The sequence below is a fragment of the Trichechus manatus genome, unplaced genomic scaffold, assembly GCF_000243295.1.
Source record: "Trichechus manatus latirostris isolate Lorelei unplaced genomic scaffold, TriManLat1.0 scaffold00326, whole genome shotgun sequence".
In the NCBI taxonomy this organism is placed as follows: Eukaryota; Metazoa; Chordata; class Mammalia; order Sirenia; family Trichechidae; genus Trichechus; species Trichechus manatus.
In genome coordinates, this window is record NW_004444262.1 from 839338 (window position 1) to 865611 (window position 26274).

General features: G+C 37.0%; 2 protein-coding genes across 2 annotated transcripts in view; one reads left to right on the top strand and one right to left on the bottom strand.

Moving 5' to 3' along the window:
* The window catches only part of DNAJC2 (DnaJ heat shock protein family (Hsp40) member C2), a 35638-nt gene extending 21267 nt beyond the window's left edge, over positions 1-14371 (top strand). The window contains exons 5-16 of the mRNA XM_023725513.1: positions 294-374; positions 2796-2861; positions 3352-3443; positions 3531-3652; positions 4056-4205; positions 7626-7714; positions 7787-7856; positions 9367-9551; positions 10406-10506; positions 10641-10748; positions 13736-13890; positions 14231-14371. Of these exons, the coding sequence (XP_023581281.1) occupies positions 294-374; positions 2796-2861; positions 3352-3443; positions 3531-3652; positions 4056-4205; positions 7626-7714; positions 7787-7856; positions 9367-9551; positions 10406-10506; positions 10641-10748; positions 13736-13890; positions 14231-14305 (1294 nt within the window). The 3' untranslated portion in view covers positions 14306-14371. The remainder of the gene's footprint in view (positions 1-293; positions 375-2795; positions 2862-3351; positions 3444-3530; positions 3653-4055; positions 4206-7625; positions 7715-7786; positions 7857-9366; positions 9552-10405; positions 10507-10640; positions 10749-13735; positions 13891-14230) is intronic.
* A 141-nt stretch (positions 14372-14512) lies between these two features.
* PMPCB (peptidase, mitochondrial processing subunit beta) overlaps positions 14513-26274 on the bottom strand; it is a 13008-nt gene continuing 1246 nt past the window's right edge. Inside the window, exons 2-13 of the mRNA XM_023725515.1 lie at positions 26112-26252; positions 25104-25190; positions 24577-24706; positions 20403-20601; positions 19732-19811; positions 18768-18880; positions 17979-18122; positions 16930-17090; positions 15207-15292; positions 15043-15131; positions 14780-14855; positions 14513-14690 (exon numbers count right to left, since the gene is read on the bottom strand). Coding sequence (XP_023581283.1) covers positions 14626-14690; positions 14780-14855; positions 15043-15131; positions 15207-15292; positions 16930-17090; positions 17979-18122; positions 18768-18880; positions 19732-19811; positions 20403-20601; positions 24577-24706; positions 25104-25190; positions 26112-26252 — 1371 coding nt within the window. The 3' untranslated portion in view covers positions 14513-14625. The remainder of the gene's footprint in view (positions 14691-14779; positions 14856-15042; positions 15132-15206; positions 15293-16929; positions 17091-17978; positions 18123-18767; positions 18881-19731; positions 19812-20402; positions 20602-24576; positions 24707-25103; positions 25191-26111; positions 26253-26274) is intronic.

Here is a 26274-nt window from a genome sequence, read left to right on the forward strand (position 1 = left end):
GGCCTGGCAACTGCTGCAATTCTGTATGTTATAAAACTGAAGATAACCTGATAGTCAAGACTGTTCCACCCGAGCCCACTATAGGGCCCTCTTTTATTGCCCCTACATTGTTCAGGGCACCACTGCTGACCTCCCAGATCCATATTTTATTCTCAGAGGTTATAGGGAGAGGAGACTTTTCAGCATAATTGGTAAAAACGGTTTATTTGTTTGCTTATTTTAACAAATTAGACTCTCTTTTGAACTTTTGTACAAAAATTTTTGATCAAGTTTTTTTTCTTTTACTATTTTAGGTGGTCAAATAAAAAAAACGTTCCTAAACTTGGTGATATGAATTCATCATTTGAAGATGTGGATGCATTTTACTCCTTCTGGTAAGTGAATATGGTTTCTATGGTACTGACTTTTTTTTTTTTTTTTTTTAAGGGTAAATATTTAATAAGCCTTTGATTCACTAACAGTTGCTATCAAGTCATTTTCAACTCACGGTGCCCCTATGTGAGTCAGGATAGAACCGTGCTCCGTAGGGTTTTCAATGACTAATTTTTCAGAAGTAGAGCACCAGGCCTTTCTTCCGAGGCACTTCTGGGTGGACTCGAACCTCCAGCCTTTCAGTTAGCAGACAAGCACGTTAACTGTTTGTATCATCTAGGGACTCCTTGATACAGTAAGTACTAGGTTAATTGAGGGGTGAGTGAATCACAGAACCTTCACTCATCAAAATCATTGTGTTCAGAAATTATTAAAGGTTTTTACATTATGCTGTATATCTCCTGTGCAACATTTAAGCTTTTATGATTTTTTAAGTCTGTTTTCTATTAACCATATTTCTAGATATTACACACACTGTAATGATAAAAAATGAAAATTTGGGAGTCATTTAAATTCAGTGAGAATCAACACATTTTCATTAGCTTTCTTCCTATTAAAAGTACTTCTGTACATGAACCACAACTACCACAGCCTCCACCAGACTGAGTCCAGCACAACTAGATGGTCCCCGGCTATCACCACTGACTGCTCTGACAGGGATCACGATAGAGGATCCCAGACAGAGCTGGAGAAAAATGTAGAACAGAATTCTAACTCACACACAAAAAAAAGACCTGACTTACTGGCCAGACAGAGACTAGAGAAACCCCGAGAGTATGGCCCCCGGACACCCTTTTAGCTCAGTAATGAAGTTACTCCCGAGGTTCACCCTTCAGCCAAAGATTAGACACCCCCATAAAACAAAACGAGACTAAAGTGGCACACCAGCCCGTGGGCAAGAACTAGAAGGCAGGAGGGGACAGGAAAGCTGGTAATAGGATCCAAGGTCGAGAGGTGAGAGTGTTGACATGTCATGGGATTGGCAACCAATGTCACAAACAATATGTCTACTAATTGTTTAATGAGAAGGTAATTTGTTCTGTAAACCTTCATCTAAAGTACAATAAGAAAAGAAGAAAAAGTACAATAATAAAAAATAAAAATTAAAAAAAAGTACCTGTGTACATGAGGAAGTAGACAATGCTATTTGTCTCTATAATGAATCCACTAATTTGTAATAAAAATTAGTGGCCATTTTGTATTATACGTGGCATATTTTCTCATTAAGTGTCTAGTAAATACAAAAAGATACAATCACTATAAAACAAAATGATAAAATTTAGTTATATCAGTTGTAGTTGCTTTTACCTGCAGAGGATACAAACCAGAGGCAAAATAACCATTGTAAGAGTTATCTTAATCCCTGGGTTGTACTAATAATTTTTAACTCATGTCTTAGTCATCTAGTGCTGCTATAACAGAAATACCACAAGTGGATGGCTTTAACAAAGAGACGTTTATTTCCTCCCAGTAAAGTAGGCTAAAAGTCCAAATTCAGGGCATCAGCTCCAGGGGAAGTCTTTCTCTCTCTGTTGGCCTTCTTCTCATCAGTGTTCCCCCAGACTAGGAGCTTCTCCACACAGGGACCCTGGGTCCAAAGGACACACTGTGCTCCTGGCACTGCTTTCTTGGTGGTATGAGGTGCCCTGTCTCACTGCTCACTTCTGTCTTCTATATCTCAAGAGACTGCCTCAGGACACAATCCAATCTTGTAAATTGAGTCCTGCCTTACTAACACAACTGCCACCTATCCTCCCTCATTAACATCATAGAGGCAGGATTTACAACATATAGGAAAATCACACAATACTGGGAATCATGGCCCAGCCAAATTGATACACACATTTTTTGGGAGACATAATTCAATCCATGACAGCTCACTTGGCTACTAACCAAAAGGTTAGAGGTTTGAATCTACCCAGGGGTACCTCGGAAGAAAGGCCTGGTGATCTACTTCAGATAAACTAGTCGTTGAAAGCCCTGTGGAGCATGGTTCTACTCTAACACACATGGGGGTCACCAGGAGTCAGAATCAACTCGATGGTAACTAGTTACTGGTTTAGAGTTCCCTTAAAACTTGACAGACTAGTCAAAGTGAAGGCAGGAAAAACTAAGTCCCAGACAGGAGAGAAACCTAAGAAAGAAGAGATCGCAGGGAGGTGTGATATTGATTTGGGGGTGGTGAGTGTATTTTAAATTTTCACACCAAATACATTCATTTTAAAAATGTTAGAAAAGGAGAATGAAGCATGGTGTTAGCTCTATAACAAAAAAAGATGGGGGAGGGGGAGGAGGATCCATTAAAACAAACTCATACACTTGCTATTACTGTTTCTTAAAATTAATGCATCTAACTTAATTTTAAAAGGAATTTTTTTTTCATTTGATTTGGCTTTATTTTATTTTATTTCTATTTGTATTAGGTATAATTTTGATTCTTGGAGAGAATTTTCTTATTTAGATGAAGAAGAAAAAGAAAAAGCAGAATGGTACGTATCTAAGTCATCAGTAACGGAAGATGTTCAGTAATTTCTTTGGTACTGTGTGTGATGAAGCAAAAATAGGCTACATATATTTTCTTTCTGTCTGTCCTTTTTAAATGAGCTTTTTGATACTTTGAAATCCCTTCTTACAAGTTAAGGTAGATAGGATCAAATCAGTAGTTGGTTAGGAGACGCTTAAGAAATTGCCAAGGAGTCTAATTGTCAATAAAGCTCATTCAGCAAATTACTCTGGTTGCTTAACCAAGATTTTATTTTAGTTTTCCCTGTGTGTGTAAGGGTATCTCTTGACAGAAATATCAAAAAAATTACTGAAAATTAATACTAAGTAGGAGTAGACCTTTTGACTAATGTTTGTAGTGACATAACATTTTAACCTTCTAAGACATTATTTACAATACAAATTTATGAAATATCACATATTTCAGTCATACCATCTATAAGCAGTAGTTTGTTTCCAATATTTTAAATTTTATAGTCGTGATGAGAGACGATGGATTGAAAAGCAGAATAGAGCAACAAGGGCACAAAGAAAAAAAGAAGAAATGAACAGAATAAGAACACTGGTTGGTAAGTATAACTGATAGTTTTTATTATTTTTTTAAGTTTTTCAGTTGAATGCTAAAGGTTCAAAAAGATTTGCTTTTTTTTGGGTAGATAATGCATATAGCTGTGATCCAAGGATAAAAAAATTCAAGGAAGAAGAAAAGGCCAAGAAAGAAGCAGAGAAGAAAGCAAAAGCAGAAGCAAAACGGAAGGAGCAAGAAGCTAAAGAAAAGGTGAGATGAGTTGGACTTTAAACATTCATGAATTCTTTAGTCTTCTGATCTATTATAAAGCCATAATCTGGAACAGAGAATTGGATGCTACTATGAATGAATCATGACAGTTGGGTACAATTGATAGAGGACTTTTCCTTACCAGCAAATTTTTATTGAGTAACAACATGATGTTTATGTAAAATCCTTTACTTCAGTGCTTATTTATAATCTTGTTTTACATTTTCTAATAAATGTAGAACTTTCCTAGCTGCTTTTCCCAATTCAGCCTTCAATCTTAAATAAGTTGGAGCGTGTCACCTTTTTCTAATTTAATAAAAGGTTGAATGTTTTTAGTAAGATTGTAGAACATTTAGAAATTCTAGTTTTCTTATTAAAATAATTTTATTCCCTATTATTAAAGCAAAGACAAGCTGAATTAGAAGCTGCTCGGTTAGCTAAAGAGAAAGAAGAAGAGGAAGTTAGACAACAAGCATTACTGGCAAAGAAGGAGAAAGATATCCAGAAAAAAGCCATTAAGAGGGAAAGACAGAAACTTCGAAATTCATGCAAGGTATGTCAGACTGTGTGATTGAACAAAAACTAGGCAACAAGTAAATCAAGTTGCTGATTAAACTTTAAAATATTTCTTTTCTTATACTATACAAATATAATTAATCAGTTGTACATACTTTATCTGAAAGTGTAAATTTGTAGATTAATTTATTTTCAAATTGCCTGCATTCATTTTTTTTGTGTCCAGCTCTTCATTTTTTTTAACATAACCATGATGCCACTACCAAACTTAAAAAAAAATTTGTTTTATATTCTGATACCTCCTCCACATTCACATTCCCCTAATTATCTCAATATTGTCTTTTTATAGTTGGTTTATTCAGATTAGGATATAATTAAGGTCAGTATATACAAGGCTTCAGTTATTACATTTGCTAATTATGTCTCTGAAGATGCTCTTATTCTGTAATAGGCCATCTACCATTGCCACCTTGCTATTGATTTGTTGGAGAAGTTGCATCATTTGTTCTGTAGAATGTCCCACAATTTGGTTTTGGCTGATTGTTTCATATGGTTTAAAATTAATTTTTATCTTAGTAAAAAATTTCTCTTAGAAATTAAACTTGGGTTGTTTTCAAAGACCTAAAAATTCTCATTTGTGTCTAGATCAAGGGATATTATTTGAGTACTAGTAGTTTGCATTCAAATACAACCTTCACTAAAAAATATTGACCAAAAACCCCAGAAGTTTTGAAATGTATTTTTTGTCTTTACATTTTAAACTGGTAAAGTCAGGGAATAGTGTTGTTCCTTAAAACAGCACTGACTCAATAAAGTAATGAAATTCCAAGCTATAGCAGGGACTGACATACAGAAAGAGTTGTGTACTGTACCACTGTAGTTAAATTCAGCAAGTATGTAAATGTTTACTATGTATAGAAAAATTATGTCATCTTTCCTGTGTCTGTCCAGAGGCTCTAGACACTAGCTCATACATTCTAATACGTTAACAGGCTTTGAAAGAGGTTAATAAAAATGCATGCATTGATAGTTCTTCAGGCTTCTGGTAAGCAAGAAGAAAGTCAAAATGAAGAAAATGAAATACTTTTAGATATCACTTGGGTAGAAAATATTTTTCAGAAGGATGCAGTATATCACAGTGATAAATAGCAGTAGACTCAGGGCAAGCTGCCTGGGTTTGAAGTCATTCTCCACCTACCACTTACAAGCTGTGGGACCCACAGGAGGTTACCTTAGCTCCTGTGTGCCTCAATTTCCTTGCCTATAAAATAGTTAGGGTTCTCTGGGTGACACAAATGGTTAAGCACTGGGCTACTAACCAAAAGGTTGTCTGTTCAGACCCACCCAGGGATGCTTTGGAAGTAAAGCCTGGCAGTCTGCTTCCGAAAGGTCACAGCTTTGAAAACCCTATGGAATAGTTCTACTCAGCACACTTGGGGTCGCCATGAGTTGGAATCAACTCAATGCCAACTAACAACATAAACCAAAAACCAAACCCATTGCTGTCAAGTCAATTCCAACTCATAGCGACCCTACAGGACAGAGTAGAACTGCCCCACAGCGTTTCCAAGGAGCGCCTGGTGGATTCGAACTGCTGACCTTTTGATTAGCAGCTGAACTCTTAACCACTACACTACCAGGGTTTCCAACTTACAACATAAAATGGCTAAAATAATACTTAGTCATAGAGTTGTGAAGATTAAATAAGGCATGTGTAGTATTTGGCACATTTGACATTCAATGAGAACTCAACAAAAACCTTAAAAAGCACAATAAGAAAATGGAAAGCTTGAGTAGTTCTTAGAGATGATGCATGAATGAGAGTAAAAATTCTTGCATTTGTTTATTTTATTGCTCCTTTCCAGCATGAGTTCATTTATTCATTCATAAATATCTTATGAGCACTTACTGCCTGCCAAGTAGTTATAATTGATGGGTATACAGTGATGACATAGTCCCTGCCTTCAGGGAATCCACTGGTTAGTGATGGAGATAGACAAGTAAACAAGCAATTCATATACTTCAAGATAAGTGCTAGGATGAGAAGGCATGTAACAAGGCAGTCAAGGAAGGCTTTGTGGATCTAGTAGGACTACCTACTCTAGTAAAGCAGTATGTGTACAGGATTAGAGATGAGAGAAGTCAAGGAGCATTGATAGAATGCACAGATCCAGAGAAATGTGATTTAGAAAGTGAGGGGGGGGCTGAAGAAGTAACAGTAGCCAGGACTTGAAGGACTTTATATGTCTTGCTAAAGGGTTTAAGCTGGATCCTGAGTTGTTTTTGGTCAGGGTGCTGAGAGATCAGTTGGGAGTCTTTTACCATAATGCAGGTGAGAGAGGACTGCAACCTGAACTACTGTGGGAGTGGAAAGAGATAGATGAAATGAAAAGATATTTAGAAGGTAGAATAGGCTACTGCCTGTTGGTGATTGATTGTATGTTGGAAGTAACAGAGGAGGAGTGAGGGTATACCCCCTGGTTTCCTCATGGAATACTGCATGGGTGATGACGTCTTTCAGTGAAATAGAAAACGAAGAAGAAAAAGGCTTGGGAAATATGATGACTTCAGTTTTGGGTATGTTGAGCCTGTTATGACACTCAAGGGAGATACTCAGTGGGGGGATGGAGTATAAATCTGGAGTTCAAGAGTGGGATCTTCATAGCATTATCTAAATCTTGATGGCACTAGGAGCCACGGGAGTGGATGAGATCACCAGGGAGACAGTATAGAGAATGAGAAGGGTGGAGGCTGGGGCCCTTGCAAACACCAATACTTACAGTACTGATAGGGGAAGAAGAGACTGAGGAATGACCAGACAAGTAGGAAGAAAATCAGTAGTGCTTTTGGAAGCTTAGGGGAGTGTCAACAATAAAAGGAGCATTAGCAGTTTAGTGAGAGCCAGACTGCATGGATTAAGGAAGCAAGGAGGATGAGAGACATTGTTAGCAGCAGCTTAAAGAAGGTGTTAAGTACTTTCGAAATACTTCTTGAACGTCCAGGAACATTACAGTGTTCCATTCTGAGCATAATCAGAATTTTTGCTTAACACCTCCTTTTCCTTCACACACTATATTATCTTTTTAATTTCACATTTAAAATTTTCACTAGATTTTACAGTTCAGCAAACACTGATAGAACAGGCAGCCTACCAAAGAGATTTTAATTTGAATGATCATACAGAATTTCTTGATCCTAGTGGATCTCTGAGAAATCACTGTGACTTAAAACATCCAAAGGTCCAGCATACTGTCCACTTTTTCCTGTTTGCTCACTTGCTCCTTGGTAGTGCCTTCAATTGCTAGCTGGTCAGGGAGTATGATTATTGACAGTCAGAAGGCCATCATGCAGGTTCACTTCAAGAGCCTCTTTGAAAAGTTCATGCTCTGTAATTGTGTTCATGGATGCATTCTTGTTGGTGGGTACAAGATGAAAATGTTTGTGTTTGTGCTTCTAGACCTGGAATCACTTTTCTGACAATGAAGCAGAGCGGGTTAAAATGATGGAAGAAGTGGAAAAACTTTGTGATCGACTTGAATTAGCAAGGTATACCTATAGAACTGCTTACTGAAGTTTTCCTTTGTGCTTAAGATGAAGTTTCATCCCTTTTTTCTTTAGCTTACAGTGCTTGAATGAAACACTCACATCATCTACTAAAGAAGTAGGAAAGGCTGCTCTGGAAAAACAGGTAATAGAAGAACACATTGCTTCTACCTATATCTAACGTTTAATTCTGTTTATATTATCGTTTTTGCCTCCCTCTTTCCCCACCTCATGTATAAGCTACTAAGGGCAAAGAGATTCCACTTTGTGTCCCTTCACTGTTTTACTTATAGTGCTATTGTTGAATTAAATTGGATTTAGTGTGTGTAGTTGTTAACATGTATAGTGTTTGATTTGTGGTATCTAGCATGTTAATCGTAGCTTTTACAAAACCGTTGTTAGAAAAAATAATTGATTATTCCTTGAGCACTTTCATAGGATAATAATATTTAGTACCAAGAGATCTTTGTTCTTTCTAGTCTACACTTTTTATTTTACAAAGGTCCAGAAGTTCAATTCAGTTGAACAAGTATTAGTAGCTACTATATGTCTAGCATTGTGCCTAGGTATTTTTGGAGAAACGCCTAATGCTGTTGCTACCACAAAGGAGTTGCATAAACAGGTTGAAGAGAAGAGGCCTAAGGTCCAGAAGGTAGAGAGCCCACAGTAAATGCTGTCAGTTAGATAGGGAAGTGCCAGCCCCAGATCTGAGTGGTCAGGGAAGACTCAGTGAAGGGCTTGGAATGGCCTTGAAGGATGGACAGTGTTGAAATGAAGGAAAGGGGAGGGCAGTCCAGGTCAGGGAAACAACGTGAACTATAAAATAGAAGTACGAGCAGAAAGTTAATGGAGGATAGATGGAAGAAGAGGTTGTTTAGAAAAAGTAAAGCTAGATTAAGGAGCGTTGTTAATACCCTGATGACCAGTTTCTGTTACTGCAGACCTTTGAGTAGCAAGGCATTGTGTTTGTATGTAGGACGCATTAGATAGGTGGAAGTGACTAGTTGTAAGAATCTCAATGTAAGGTCATGGACTATGTAAGCAGTGGTGTGAACCAGAAAAATCTTTCAAAATTAGAGTTATTGGAACTTGGTGATTGATTGACTCTAAGGATTGAAGGGCAGAAATAAGTCAAAGATGACTTCAAGATAGCAAGGTGCTGACAGAAGAAACAAAGTCAAGGTTTTCTTTTTTTAATAGAAGTCACCTGTGTATGTTTGAAGGTAGCCTGGAAGAGACCGTGTAAATGGTAGAACTTCAAGATCAAACAGGCCACTCTGCAATGCCTTTACCCTTTTATGGAGAATAAATGAGATTATCACACGTGGGTATGAGCTTAGAGGTTTGAAATGGCCTCATGGGTGAATACTAACCCAGTGACTGCAGACGGGTCAAATAGTGTCCAAGGCAAATTAAAGTTGGATGACTTGAGTTCAGGGCAGGGCAGGCAGGGGTTGGTTCTTGGTTCCTCAAACAGCTATGCAGCCTGGAAGCCAGGGTGAAAAGCTGATGCCTGTTTTGGGGTTTGATTTGGGATGAGTCTGGGGTCAGAGTGAGGCTAACCCTGAAAGTAGAGGACCAGAGCCCTAGCCAGAAAAGGAGCGTGGAGTAATAAGATGCTTTAAGTCCCTGACATACCTATGATATTTGTGTAGATAGAAGAAATAAATGAGCAGATTAGAAAAGAGAAAGAGGAAGCTGAGGCTCGTATGCGACAAGCATCCAAGAATGCTGAGAAATCAACTGGTGGAGGTGGAAATGGCAGTAAAAATTGGTCAGAAGATGATCTGCAATTACTAATTAAAGCTGTGAACCTCTTCCCTGCTGGAACAAATTCAAGGTACGGGTTTTACATAAACTTCTCTTCAACACATACTGGAGCCTGGAGATAATGTAGACAAGCATCCACAGCATTGGTTACAGCAAAAACTTCAGAGCCTAGACAGACTACCTTTCACTAAATTCTGTGCCACAGTGGAAAGTTTGAAAAGCAAGGTCTAATTTGAAACTGCTGGCCTTATCCATTACACCAACACACACACACACACACACACACACACACGCATATATACATAGAGCAAGATGCTTCATCAATTTCTCAGGAAACTGAAGATCACAAGACATAAACTTTGACTGCCATGTTGGTTTATTTGGTCATGGCTTGTGCTAGGGACTAGGTTTTGTGTTCTGTAGTTGCTCTTTACCGTTGGAGGCCACCTAATCCTCCATGGTTGCTTTCCAACTCAAACTGGAGCACACTTCAAAGCTAGAGTCCATCAGGCTTGTGTTTAGAACTCAAACTTTAGAGAGCCAGCCTCCTTCAGTCTATAGATGAGGAACTATGGCTGTTTTCAGAATGCTTTATCTCCTTAAGTGATAGTATTTTGTTAAAATGGCAGTGTACACAATTGTGTGATTTTATTTGGTTTTATCACACAATCTATAAAGTTTTGTACAAACTTAAAACCAAGATTATATGTAGTTGATTTAAACCTGAAAAGCAAAAACTATAGTCCAGGCAACAGTAATTTAGAGTAGTAGCATAATTAGACCACCAGTTTGGAGCTAATCCTATAGATAATACAGCTAATCCTTCTGTAGTAAAAATGTAAGGGTCATTCTGGGTTTTGTTGTTGTTTGTTTAGTTTTTTTTCCCCCTTAACTATCATTAAGCTGTTATATTGGTTGCTCTAGATGGGAAGTTATTGCCAATTACATGAACATACATTCTTCTTCTGGAGTCAAGAGAACTGCCAAAGACGTTATTGGCAAAGCAAAGAGTCTCCAAAAACTTGGTGAGTTACAGTTTGAAAAATCAATTTGTGACCTTGAATACATAAAAAAAAAAAAAAAAACTCTGCAATTTAATGAAAGACTAAGTGAGATGATTGGTTTTTTATAATGTATTGAATTTTTTTTCACTTTTCAGATCCTCATCAAAAAGATGACATAAACAAAAAGGCTTTTGATAAATTTAAAAAAGAGCATGGAGTGGTACCTCAAGCAGAAAATGCAACGCCTTCGGAACGATTTGAAGGTAATTAAATTTTGTTTTTTAAGTAAAGAGTGCTAGCCATGTATCCAGGTTACTTGATCTAAGGCCTAAGCTGTATGGTCATACTGATGGAAAATAAAATGTTTAGCAGACTAGAAGATATAAAGCAAGCATTTTCACCAGAGTCATAGATTGACTTCAGCTAACACAATTAGTAATAGACCATTGCAGTTCTGGAAACCCTGGTGGCATAGTGGTTAAGAGCTATGGCTGCTACGCAAAAGGTTGGCAGTTCGAGTCCACCGGGTGCTCCTTGGAAACCCTATGGGGCAGTTCTACTCTGTCCTGTAGGGTCACTATGAGTCAGAATTGACTCAACGGCAAAGGTTTGGTTTTTTTTGTTGTATACTGCAGTTCTTTCATTTCAGATGCTATTAGGGGAAGGGCTATGTTTTTTTTGGTTTACTGAATTTTACAGATCAGTGTTAAAAGATACTGGGTCAGTTGGAGAAATAGAAGGGGAAGAGGATAAGCAAATATGGTTAAAACATTCGTACTTGTGGAATCTGAGTATATAGGAACTCTTTATGTCCTGTAAGCCTGAAATTATTTCAGAATATAAAGGTAAAAACTGAGGTGCTGACATTATCTTGGGGTTCTAGCTAATGCTGGACCAGCATTTTTTAAATGAAGTCCTGACTCATACGTGGGTCCATTTAGTGGGTCATGAATAAAAAATACCAGAGTATATTGTTGTTAGTTGCCATTGAGTTGATTCCAACTCATGGCAGATAGGTATTACTTGTGAAGCTTTTATTCATTTATATGTGTGTTTGGGAATGTGACATATTTTTCTTACTGTGAGTTGCTGGCATTTTTTTTGGAAAAAAGTTCTCTCTGACACTTGAAAGAGGCACCTTCATGCATTTGTGAGCCACCAGTCCTTTCTCCCTTAATTTAATCTCACATGTGCTTTGGAACTCTAATCACAGTTCCAAATACTGTCTTTGGATTAACTAACAGCCTTGACTCTACATGACAACCTGTCCTCTCACGTCCCAGTTTTTTCTTAGTCTGGTTTATTATTCCAAAATTTCCATTTGAAAATATAAGAGACTTTTAATGTTCTAAAGAGGGGAAAAAAAAACTGTTCTATGGTTGCCATAATCGGGGGTGATTTGTTTGTCTGGGCTAGGTGTTATCTTGGCTCTTTTAGTAAAGTGAAGATTCAGAATTCCTAGAGGGCAGTTCTATAACGGGTTTTATTCTACTGCTCTGTTCCTTTACACCTTCCACAAAATATCATACAACATTCAGACATTACCACAGTATCCTAAGCTCCTTTTTTTAGTAACACAACATTTGCCAGCGTTTTTCATGTGTACAATTTAGTGATATCAATTACATTAATCATGTTGTTCTAAACCCTTTCTTGTGGGACTTATTAAGAGGAATTAAATTTGTGGTGTTGAGGCGGCATCAGACCAATAAAAGGAAATTCAACTAAGGGCTTTCTGGAATTTAAAAGCTGACTTTTAAGCTTCTAATCTGCCTTCAAATCCAGACACAGGTCCTATGCCTTGTTTTGAATAGGTTGTTTTTTTGTTTTTTAACCTGTCACTTTTTTAAATTGGGAAATAACCTTGGTTTCTAGGCTTAACTAGATCTCACAGGGTATAACTTTCAGGCAGTAGACTACTGCTACTATAGGTGCTACTACATTTTCACTGCGTGACCTGAAAAAATCAGGGCTTCACACTGTTTCAGTCATGGCTAAGGAAGCGAAACAGGAACAGACTCGAAGTTTTACAATTTGATAGATTTGGCACAGTACATGAACAGGAAAAATTATGTGTCGAGGCCCTGGAATGGGAGACTCGGAAGAGGCATAGTGAGGCTTTCTTGGAGCCTGATGCATGATATAGGATTATTGGCAGGACTATGAGAGGAACACACAAAGTAGCACAGTCGGCCACCATCTTTGAGCAGGGCAGCACTGCTTCAGACTGCTCAAGATCCAATGGCAAGAGATTTGACTGCTATGCAATGCATATGCTGCCCTTGTTCTCTAAGAGGGAGATTAAGTTTCTAGCAGGGCTTCAACCTGTAATTTTTCCCATTCTGGCTATCCTATCTTTCTGATTCACTGTAACTTAAAAAATTCAGGTCTGCCCCAGTGACGCTTCCTTGGCTTTGACTGAACCAGGCAGAAACGGTTCAAAGCCCTGTAAAAAACTATCTGCCAGTAGTCCATTAACAGAATAGCCAAATGAACGTTTTAACAATTTAACATTCTCATTTTTCCTATGGAAGTGGGCTGTGTATACTTACATTGTTAGAAATAAAAATGAATATATTTGTTTCTAATATGTGTATGAGACCTTTATTAGTTAAAGAGAGTAACATTAGCCATAGACGTGTTCTCATTGGCTCCAGGAGACTTCATGGATGTGGTGAAGACCACCAGATAGAACATTGACTCTCATCTCAGCTTGACCCTGTAGCACTGAAACCTTCGGCACTTTGATAGACTTGTTTCTCCTCCAGTGTAAAACTGGAATGGTTTCCAGGGTCTTGTGCAGCTAAAAATTTTCTAACTATGAGATAGCTCTTTTCCCTACTTACGAGATACTAGATTGATGAGAAATCTTAAATCACTTATGATTGGTTTTGAACCCAGAAGTCAAACTGTAAATTCAAATCTGATTTAAAAAAAGGGGGGGGGGTTTGGTGAGTAAAATATTAGGTTGTAAGAGACCAGCAGTATAAAGCTGATTTATACCATGTTTAAAAAGACCTTCAGATATTTAATTTTCCGATATGTGAGCTATTGGAAGTATTTTTCTTTCTCACTGACACTTTGAAGTTTATGTATGTGTCATATCCCTAAAAGTTCAATATTACATATCCCAGATTTAATGGGCACTTAGCGAGGTAACTGTGCCCCAAAAGACACATCTGGGAAGGTGTTTCAAAACAATTTCCTATCATTAGGATGAGATCTTTCAAAAATTTTTTTTCTTAAGCAGGTCCGTGCACAGATTTCACCCCTTGGACAACAGAAGAACAGAAGCTTTTGGAACAAGCTTTGAAAACGTATCCAGTAAATACACCTGAAAGATGGGAAAAAATAGCAGACACAGTGCCTGGCAGAACAAAGAAAGACTGCATGAAACGATACAAGGTTATATATTTTTAGAGTTTATAAATTCCATTATCACTTAAATTGTAACTTGTGCTGTAGCTGGTGTTTTCATACTTGAGTAATTGGGTAATAATACCTAATATGTTGTGTTTATGTCAGAAGCAGCTATGGGGCCAGTATTTGTATAATGAAATGACCAACCTTAGAAACTTTTCCAAACAGAAATCTTCCTAGTTCTTGCAGTTAGTGAAATCAACCCTTTTGGTACTATCATAATTATAGAACCATCCCATTTGAATTATTTGCATATTTGTGTCAAACATCTGTTTGCAGATTCTTAGAACTTCTTAGTTTAAATAACACCTTTCTTCCTTCCTAGGAACTTGTTGAGATGGTAAAAGCAAAGAAAGCTGCTCAAGAGCAAGTGATGAATGCAAGTAGAGCCAAGAAATGACTCAATGACAATCTTTGTTGTGTGTGCATTTTTATAATAAAACTGAAAATACTGTACAAATTTTCATTCTTGAAATTCTAATTATTATGGTGATCATTTGGAAGTGCTGCCTCCAATAATTTCTGAGTATGAAGATCAACCACAGAACAACGTTCAGGACAGTAGTAATCTTATCCTTCGAAATCCTGACATAATATTTCATTCAAATTTCCAAATATAACATGTTCGTGTTTTATTTTTTCCTTTAAGAACTTACAGCTTAAACCTTGTAAGTCTGTTTTATAAATACATATGCTGAAAACGTTTTGAGTAAGAGCACTTTAATCATGAAGCCAGCACATGTTACTGCAAATCCTGTTAAAATCTGGTAGTTGCTCAATGGGACCTAAGGATTAAAAAGAAGATAATTAAAACTAAGAATTAAAAGTACTTCACCAATGTTTTATTACATAGAGGAAAAGGAGCCAGGCTTACCTATAGCAGCAATAGCTGGACTCTTATCATAAATATACTTGGTGCATACTTCTCGAACTATCTCAGCATCTACAGCCTGAAATAACGGAAGATACTACTAGCATTCAGAGCTTTTTATATTAAAGAAAATTCTATACCTGGAACATTTAAACATTTAAAAACTAAAGTTGAATTCCAAATATATATTTTTTAGTTTTTATAACAAGAATTCTTGTAATAAGTATTTTTCACACAACACCTAATAGTATCTCAAGACTACTCACGTCAATTCTTGCTTCAAGCTCAGGGATGGGAATTCTTCTATTATAGCATAACATTTGCCTACCAATATCTTCACAAATTGGAGTTGAACCTGTTTAAAGAGAAGGAAACCTAAGTATTGGAATATAGATCAACTACATGAAACAACTTATGTCTTTATCCTTACCATCAAGTTGCAACAACATGTTTGTTTTCAGAAGATTTCTGGCTCTTGCAACTTCACTTTCAGTGACACTTGTACAGAGTCGCATCCTAAAAAACATTTGGAAAATCTACATACTAAACCACAATGTACAAGAGACGATGATTTTTAAAGGTTATCACCCTTGTAAGAAATTGAAGTTACTAATGATCCCAATAGCTAGGCAGAAGGTAGCATATTACTGATTCTATACTTTTCCCTAGTAGTGTAAATGTCTCAAAAACCATATATAAATTTGTCTAACTGCTGACTGGCAGGCAAAAGTTTAATACAATATAAAAATAGGCTCACCACATTTTTAGAAATGCTGTAATCATTTTGAGACTAAACAAATCGCCATCTGTTAGGGTCTGATATGCTGGGGGATGCAGCCAGTAGGAGTGGTTTCTCAAAAGAATCCAGGTGAGTCTAACTTAAACCTAATAACTAAATGAATAATTACACCCCAGTGGCCTAGATTTAGGAAGATGGAATAAAGGAACCAGAACCAAATAAGAGTTTTCTTAGAAGCTCTAAACCTTTCTGCCTCTGTCTACTGACTCAAGATACTAGTTTTGATTAAAACACTACATTTTTAGCAATGGCAACTTCAGATTTACTTTCAGAGCATTGCCTTTCCAAGCTAGATTACTTTCAGAGATACAGGGTATCCTCTGCTTTTCCAAGGTTCGCTCTTATACCACTTTGCTTTTACGAAAAACTTACATCACATTAGTGCCTGTTTTCACTGACCCAAAGAAATCGGAAGATTTTCACTTTTACAAAAAAAAAAAAAAAAAAAAAACCGTGAAGTGGAAATTTAGCATTCAGCATTATGCTGAGGCAAGCCGTTAAAAAGGCAGCATGCACCCTGAGCAGCAAGAGTGGCATCACCAAGCTCCTTTCCTGGAAACTACACTCAGCATCTCAGCGTCAAGCCATCATAGCTTTGTTAGTGTTATATTTTAGGTTTTATGTATTATTTGGCATGATTTCACAGGTTATTTTTTAGGTCTGGGAACACTCAAAAAATTTTTCCATATAAATTAATGGTAATTGCTTCTTCGATTTACGTCATTACTACAAAAAGTTTCATAGGAACGCTCTACTTTGAGAAAGCGGGGGAAAACCTGTATTTTCCAAATGACTTCTTAGTTGGCATTTAAACATTTTAAACCTTTGAGATCTTATTTCTGAAGTAATCTGCTTCTGAGAGACTAAAAATTTCCTATAGTGTAAGTCAGCTTTCAACATGAGGTTTAGAAGAAATCTCTGAAATTAAAGACCTTTCCTAAAACAAGGGGACCCCCGCTTCCTCGGTCGTCTGTCTACAGAGTGGTATTGGAGCACTTAAGGATTTCCCAAAACTTGATAAAAGTTTGGGAAAGAAGAGAAACAAATACATCAGGTAAAATGAAATAATTCCCAATCAATCCTGTCAACTATTCCATACACACAGATCTGATTGTAGGAGCAGCAGCAATGACTGGAAAGCATCTTTAGCTTCCCTGACATCTGCTCCTCTCCATTATTAGACAATTTAGAGTTTTGTTTTTAACAAAAGGTTATCTTAGAAAACAGGGCAACCACTGCTATTGTTTGCGTCCCTTGATTAAATGCTAAAACCACCATCAACAACGTGAAAAGGAAACTAGCCGAAAAGATGAATCCTAGACAAGATTTAAATTACTCAAAGCTATTTTCTCACCATTCCTTTTGAACAATATGTAGCATGTCTGCAACTGTGGCTGGTTCACAAACCATATAGAGTCCCCACAATCCTGTATCTGTGTAGGAAGTGTTGAAAGACTGGAAGCTATGGCAGAGGTTGCCATGACAGGTGAGCTGGGCCAGCCTGCTAGATAAGTTCTGTAAAGGGGGAAAAAAAAACAGTCCAAGAGAATTCTAGGCACATGTGTCCAAAATACCAGAAAGGAAAATGACATGTGGCAAATAGTGAATGCCCTAAGAAGGTGAGTTCTCAGTTTTATCCAGCAACATCTCAATAATTAAAAATTCATTGTGTCATGCTTATCTTACCAGCCCAGTGCATCCTTGGAAAAATTCGTAATAGAAAAATCAAATTCTTAATGTAGTGGCTGCTCCAACTTCTAAAATGATACATTACTTACCAACCCAGTTTTTAGGAGTCGTGGCTATGTGTTCTTACAAATTTAAAATTATATTTCATGTGAAGCCTAGGATATTTGTATGAAATGTGTTTCAGATGAGTCTTTGAGTACAGACAGATACACTTTATATTTTGAAATAATTTCAGAAGAGTTGCAAAAATAGTTCAAAGACTCCCCATATACCCTTTATCTAAATTCTGTTATCACTTTATATTTGCTTTATCATTTCTCTTTATACATATTTTTTCAACAGTGACATTAAGTTGCAGAAACGGTGCTCCTTTATCCCTAAATACTTCAGTGTGTACTCCTTGAAAAAAAAATTTTCTTACATTAGATCAGTACAATTATTAAGATCAGGATATTAATACTGATACAGTACTATTAAGTAACTGATTTGTCCTTATTCAAATTTTGCCAATTATCCCACTAACAAACTTCATGGCAAAAAGAAAAAAAAAAAATTTACGGTCCAGGATCAGTTTACATTTTAAAAATCAAAATTCATTGTGCAGAGCTACATTTTGTCATTTAAAAAAAAAAGGATTCTTACAAAGAACTTGTATTTGGAAGAACACAGTAATCTTCCACTTATTACGGGAAATTACTTTTTTAAATCACTTACCATTCCTCCTCCAAAAGAGCGATCCCAGTTGCCAATCAGTGTGTTTGCGACCATGAGCGAAATTGTATCCGGATGTGCCCAACCAACAGCTTCAACAGCTATTGCAAGGTGTGCCAAAGGCATCTTGTCATCTCTCACACGAATCTAGTAAAGAAAACAAAACTCTAGTTAGATAGCCATTATATAACATGCTAAACAAGAGAAAAATAAATTCATCAGTCACATTAACAGTAAAGTTAAAATGCTCACCATGACTCTCTAACTGTCAAGCCTGTGTTACATTTTATAGTCTAATCCAGAAGAATTTCGTAAATTAGGGAAAAAAAGACGTTCGCCAAAATCTCCAACTGAAATACTACAGATTTAACTACCAGACAGTTACCTGATCGAAAAGAGTTGAATTATTTCACTCGTAGAAATCAATCTGTATTTGTCAATCTGAATTTTTCTGATTATCTAATTTAAACCAACATTGGCATTACAGGTTGATCTTTGTACTGCTGATGCTATAGTTCTATATAGCTGCCAACGTATCAGACCTCTTTCCAGATCAAATTATAACAGAGCCCTTAAAAACCTTGCTTCCTTAGGAAAGAAAATTAAAGCAGATGTTAAATAATATGGACTAGAAAGGAACCTAAGCAAATGGGCCCATCCTATTTCCTTTTTGTATGTTTTAGTCTTTGATTTCTTCTATTTTAATCCAATTAGAAATATGCACATTTTGTACACTCACTTGTAAATACAACAAAGAAACCCAAATACTAGCTTAGGAAAGGTTTGCCCTACCTCACTTCCTGTGAATTTGCAGGGAGGCAGAGCTGGTATTTCTCCTTTGTGTGTGGGCAGAGTATCACCAAAATGAAACTTCGCTAGATCAAGCAGTTCATCATGGGAAACTCCTAAATTGAAGGAAAATATTTTCACACGAATCTAGCAGCAACCAGTACAATCTAAATTAGAGAACTAATTGCTAATACTTCAGTTTATAATAAGTTCTAGGCAGTATAATGTGGTGTAAGTTACACCTGAACTATTTACGTTCACTAAATGCCACTTCAGAGTAAGCTCACACAGCACACTCATTTGCTTAGTTTTTAAGGCTTGGGTTTGCATGGCTTTCTCATTCTGTAGAGCAATCAACAGTTTTCATCAACATACCAACATATTCATAGCTAAGGATAATAAGCTTGAAAATAACCACTTCCCATTCAAAATCATTTCGTATTAAGCTATAATAAGCCCTAAATGCAAACTGGTAAAAAAAACAAGCTAATTTTCAATAATTTTTTAAAATAGAAAAGAATACAAATATGAGCTGTATCTCATTTAAAGAAAGCTGGATATAAAGATAACCTTCATTTTCTGAGCACAAAATAGTTTCAGTTAAATTTCTGAATAAATCTATAACTATTCAAACCCTAACGCCATCTAAAATTTAGGAATTACTCAGATCCTATATACCTTACTATCTAAACTCAGAAACCAAACAGAATCAGTCAATGAAGGATTCTTGAACACAAATATAAACTTACAAAACAAATTTAGGCATGTGTCACACACCCATACAAGCTCTTAACCACTGCGCCACCAGGACTCCATATTCCCCTAACACAACATAATTAAACAAATTACTTCATAAGTAAAGACTCTTAGGACATCTCCCAACAGGATCAAACTGATGAAAGAGTATCATGGACAATAACTCCAATGACTGTGTTTAAAACATATATATAAACTTAAACTGACTAACCTCCAGCAGCAGCAAGCACTATTCTTGGCCCCTTATAATGTGTGGTTATATAGTCCACTAAGTCCTTACGATTTATTGATCTGTAAATGGAGTAGATCAATTTAAGAAGTAAAAAAGTATAATTACTTTTACATAATATACTTGAAATAAAATTGAACCTTAAAGGTATTCTAAGAGTTCAATCCAGTCCAACAGGATGTTGTAGTTATGTGCTGTCAAGTCGATTCTGACTCACAGGTACCCTATGTGATAGAGTAAAACTGCCCCATAGGGTTTTCTAGGCTGTAATTTTTACGAGAGCAGATCACCAGGTCTTTCTCCTGCGAAGCCGCTGGGTGGGTGCAAACTGCCAACCTTTCAGTTGGCAGCCAAGTTTGTAATTATCGCACCACCAGGATATAGGACATAGGCAACAAGTATCAAAGAACTTTAACTCTTTAGATCAAGAAAAAGGCAGGTTTGATACCCATCACTTGTTTATTCCAGAAGTAGCTATGAGCCCAGACACCTGAAAGTTAGGTGAGGCTAAACTATAGCTAACTACAATTTCATTCAGACTATTAGGGGGGAGAAAGTCCAAATTACATTTTAAAGCACAGTTTTTGAATGTTAATTTCACAACTCATAATTTTTTCTCAAAAACAAAAAACCTGAGAACTGATTATACCTACTTGATATTTTCAGTTGGTCCCAAAATTGTCCGTCCAAGTGCAGTGTTCTGATAAGCTGTGGCATGAAGATAATCAAAAACAACTTCTTGTAAATTGGTTTCAACTTCCTGCATCTCTCTAAGGATTACTCCACGCTCACGTTCAATCTCTGCTTCTCCCAATGTACTGTTCTGAATTATATCAGCAAGAATCTCCACAGCTAATTGAAAATAAAACATAAGAAACACTAAAACAAGAATCTTAACTTTCAATATTAAAATCTATTAAACTAGCATCAGAAACCATAATACTGTCCATCACTCAATACTGACTAAATGATTAAACTGAGAAGAAACAAATTTTCTATGCATTCAATACACCTAAAAGGACAACTTTAAACACAGAATATAAACCCGTGGTATGGAAGAGTTTGGAGAAAAATCCTTAATTTGCTAGAGGCCCCATATCATTTTGTAATGACTCTACAGCCAGTTCAAAAATGCCATGGAAATCTGCACATGAATGTAGATTGTTCTGTATGAAAATTACAAAGTAGAAAGTTATCTGTGTTAGGACATACAGGGAAATACAGAGGGTCTACATCATCCAAGTATTTACTACCAAGTTCTCACAGCAATGAGGCTGCTACAGAAAGAAGCAAAGCATCATCATAATCTAAAATATTCCCCCAATGAACCACTCATACAATTAGTCTCCTCTCAAACTTCCTTCCCACTTAATTCCAGTTATTATTCTATTCTACCCATCTAGTCAATGTTGGCTAGACTCTTGCCATTTAAGCAAAGTCACTGATAAATGATGATCTAGCAGAGCTGGAGCAGTTAACGTGAAGAAAAGGACAGATATTCCAGGAGATAGATATGACAAAGGATAAAGAGCAACCTTGGGGAAAAACTGATGAAGCCCTCAAGTATGTATACAAAAATGACCTTAATCTGCAAAAAGTCTAGAGTGAAGGATGTCTTATCAAGTTGTTAAGCAATTTTATCAGAAAATTACACTCTCCAAAAAGAAAAACCTAATTCATTCTTGAAGAATTTGTATATAGTTGCAATCACAATCTAAATTTTATTAAATATAAAATAAATTTATGCTCATTATCTTTAGTTTCCTTTTTTTCCTCTATTGTAAATAACTTACTTTAAGGGCCCCTGTCTCAGAACCAATTATGTTTAAATACCAAGGATCTCCTGTAAATTAATTACCTCTGTACACTGCCTCAGATGACAGAATAGACTGGTGCAACGGTTACAGTGCTCAGCTGCTAACCAAAGGTCAGCAGTTCCGACTCACCAGCGGCTCCGCAGGACAAAAGGCCAGGTGACCTGCTTCTGTAAAGACTGCAGCCTAAGAAACCCTATGGGGCAGTTCTACTCTGTCCTATAGGGTCACTATTAGTCAGAATCAACACGACAGCATACAACAACAAGAATAAGCTGGAGGTGAGATCACAACCAAAGGAAAAGAATTATCTATAAATAAAACACCATCTGTCCAGATGGGGGAACCAGAGTTCAAGAAGATGGGTGAGGAAAGGCCCACAGACAGATGGGGGGACAAGAACTCTTCTTGTATGAGGATGTTCCTTTGTGTGGGACTCGTAGTCTAAACTGGTATTTTCCAAAGGAAAGGATTCATATTTCCTAATGGAATGTGATTAGAAAATATTAAAAGTTCCGTATTTATATTTTAATCTGACCCTTCTGTATTTTTAACAAATATTTAATACCGTATATGTTAGTACACAGTATATTATTTATGAATATACATATGTTGAGAATGTATGATGAAGGTTTTTACTATATGGATGGGTGATCATAAGTTTAGAAATCACAAGTCTGAATATTTACCCCACAAACCGGGCTTCACCAAGTTTAGGTGACAGCTGTTTTAGTGGGCACTTGTACCTTCAGATTCCTCTGCTTTTCCACTCCCACTGGCTGGGACTCTGTCCTTCTCAGCCAGAAGCCAGGAGAGGGGAAAAAAAAAAGTTTTTTGCTTTCTCCTTTCCCTTCTCTATTCTTCTCTTTCGCTTTCCCTGCTGTTCTCTGGGTAAGTAAAAAAAGAGGAGGACTAGAATAAATAACCCTTTAAAGAAACATGGCCTAGCCCTTTGTTCTTGGTCCTTAACTAGTCCCAGGGCAAAAACTCTATGGAAATCATTAAGAACCTTAGAAATGATTTTTGCAGTTCATACCAACAGATCTTCCATTGTTGTTGTTATTGTTGTTTTTAATGCTAAAGTCAGGGCATCATTTTTTTTTTTTTTTTTTTTACTTACAGGTGATGGATTTTTTGTTGTTGTTTTGGCAAAACAAGCTGGGGTAGTGAATCTGAGTCAGAAGATTATCTGAATTTGAACTGAAGACTATTTGCATTTGAGTCCCTGGTAAACTACGCAATCCTGGACAAGTCAGTCTGAGCCTCAATTTCCACAACTAAGAAAGGAAATGCCTACAATGCCCACATCAGAGGGTGAGATAACATACACAAAAGTACTCCTGTAAAACCAAAAACCAAATCCGTTGCTGTGAAGTCAATTCCGACTCACAGCGACCCTACGCGACAGAGTAGAACTGCCCCATAGAGTTTCCAAGGAGCGGCTGGTGGATTCGAACTGCTGACCTTTTGGTTAGCAGCTGAGCTCTTAACCACTGTGCCACCTAAAAAAGAAAAAAAAAACTAAACCCATTGCCATCGAGTCAATTCCAACTCATAGTGACCATACAGGACAGAGTAGAACTCCCCCATAGGGTTTCCAAGGAGTGGCTGGTGGATTCAAACTGCCAACCTTTGGGTTAGCAGCTGAGCTCTTAACCACTACACCACCAGGGCTCCAAAGTGCCATTTAAATGCTATTGATGAAAGCCTACTAGAAGTCCAAAATGTCAAAGTAATCAAGTTAACTAACTAAAACTAGGTTGTTGTTAGGTACCATCTAGTCGATTTCAACTCACAGTGACCCCATGTGACAGAGTAGTACTGGCTGTAATCTTTATGGAAGCAGACTGCCCAGGTGGGTTCAAACAAGACAACCTTTCTGTTAGCAGCCAAGAACCTTAAAGCTTAATAATTTCACCAGTTAGCACTAAAACTGCTACATTTTTGTAGTCATTTCTTTTACTGGGAAAATGTCTTGTGTAATAACCTTCCTTTCAGAAATTCAAAATACTTTTCGATCAAGGATTCTATAGAAGAATCCTGATCAAAATCAAAAGGGAGAAAAATACGAAACAGAATTCCAAATTCTCATGGAATCTAGACTTTCTGGAGTCACTGAGGCTGGATGAACCTCTGAAACTGTTGCCCTGAGATAATCTTTAAACCTTAAACCAAAAATATCCCCTGAAATCTTCTTTAACCCAAACAGTAAGTTAGCTTACTCAATAAAGAATGTCTGCCTTGACATCATGTTCTTTCAAAGAACTATCTATACAGACTCAAACTGACAACAGCAACTAGAAATATCAGATAGAAAGCCTAGGGGGCAGTGAGTTCATGTTAACGGGGGAAGAACAACTCAAAAAAGAGGGCGAGAATGGTTACACAACTTGAAGAATATAATCAATGTCACTGAATTTTACATGCAGAAACATTGAATTGGTGTCTGTTTTCCTGTGTAGACGTTCAACAACAATAAAAAAAAAAAGAAATTCAAAACAATCTACAATCATAACTATAGCAAACTGCTATGCTGTCAAAATAGTTATTTCATTTCCACTAAATAATAAAATTTCCATTCTATCTTATTGCTATAAAAACTATCATCAGTAATCCTTTAAGCAAATATTTGCTTACTGTGCTCAGGACAAATAGTATTTTCATCAAACAAGGAATAAAAATGATGAAAAATGTTTTACTACACAGGTATGACTCTGGAGGAAGCAGGTTTGAATCAAGTGTTAGAGTCTGGTTCGCACAAGTCTTCAAGTCTCAAAATACTTGATATCATTTCTTGTATTTGGAGAAAAAAATAAAAACAGCTGTCCCTTCCCCAGAGTTTGGTTCATTTCTTCATATTTCTGCAGGTTACTCTTTTACATGAGGTCACCTTAGAATCAACTCGACAGCAACTATTAAAATCTTTTTACAACAGACATAATAAAAACAGTACTAAATTATTTCTGAACTTCTAGTGAAACGTACACATCTGCAATATAAATAAAAAGAATACCTCTTGGCAAATCTTTAGAGAATGCTTTGGCATAATAAACAGTCTGCTCTCTGGAGGTATAGGCATTGAGATGAGCACCCATGTTTTCAATCTCAAGTTCCAGATCTAACTGGGATCTCTTTTTGGTGCCCTGAAAAAGAAGAGGGGAAAAAATTATGATACCTTCTTTTATCCTTCATCTGTGCTAAACACTTCAGATATGAATACAAAGGACATAAGCCTATGACGGTTTCACGTAAGGGGCCAAATTTGATTTCTAAAATCCATCAGGCTTCAGAAATGGTACTCATTCACATGATCCTTAAACATCCCAAGAGAAAATCCTTGTTCCAACTTTACAAAGCAAGTATCAGTCATTATTTCAGATTACTGTCCTGGAAAAAAAAGAGATTAAAAACAATAAAGAAAATAAAACACGCTATACTATACTATTGAAAAGTGGTTCTCCTTGCCTTTAACGAATGAGATTTTGTGCTTATTGCCTCTTAAAGAAAATGCATCTTTATAAAATAAATCTTATAACTTGCCTTGAAAGCCATATGTTCCAGAAAGTGAGCCGTTCCATTATTCTTTTCATTTTCATACCGACTTCCAGCATCAATCCAAAGTCCAACCTAAATGCAATCAAGGAACAATTAGGTTAAACGCATCATTTTCTTTCTTTTTCTTTTTTGGGGCATGAAATGGGAGGTGGGGGTGATCTCCTTCCTCTTCCAGCCTTGACACTGAGGTTTTCCTGATCTGAGTGAACTGACGGTTCATTTCTCTGGACTACAGTGGGATTTTCAATTTTGGTCATCAGGGCACTGATAGGTGCTTAAACATCTACTTGACAGCTTCACTGAGGACCCAGATTCTTAGCCCAACTTGCTGCTACAGCCAAGTAACAACTGTGATATAAAGAACATCAGAGTCTGTCAGAAAATCCAGGCTCAAATCCTGGCTCCGTCTCATGTATTAGTCGCATGACCTTGGACAAAACCATTTAACGTCTCTGAACTTGCTTCCTCAACTTTAAAATGGGCATGGTGATGCCTACCACAAAGGATTGTTTTAAAGATCAAATAAGACAAAAACCTAGCACAGAGTAGCCCAGCAAATATATCTCTTTCATTATTATCAATACTCCTAACATTAACACAACACCAAACCAAAAAAACCAAACCCACTGCCATCAAGTCCATTCTGACTCACAGTGACCCTACAGGACAGAGTAGAACTGCCCCGTACAGTTTCCAAGCAGTGGCTGGTGGATTTGAACTGTCGATCTTTTGGTTAGCAGCCATACCTCTTAACCACTGTGCCACTAGGGCTCCACAATACTAGGCTACAAGAACCAGATGTAGACAGCGAAACAGGGAACACATGCACTGAGTACAGATGTATCACTGGAAAAAGGTTCACAACTCTGAGTCATCTGTCAAGGCAAAATAACTACCATTTTTCAACCACCAGTCCTAGAAGAGCTGATGCTTAAAAACACCAACTTGTTCTTTCCCAATGAGAGATCACTCAGAAAAGGTTGAATCACTTACCGTACATGTTGACAGCCCAGAGTCTTCAGAGGCCACTCTGAGTCCATTTTCCAAACATGTTACTCGTGTTTCAGGAACATTCAGAACAACTTGTGCAGCTGCCTGTGTGCTTCTCAATCTGCTGCCTCCAAAATATAACGACTGGGTGGGTGAGAGACGGGAA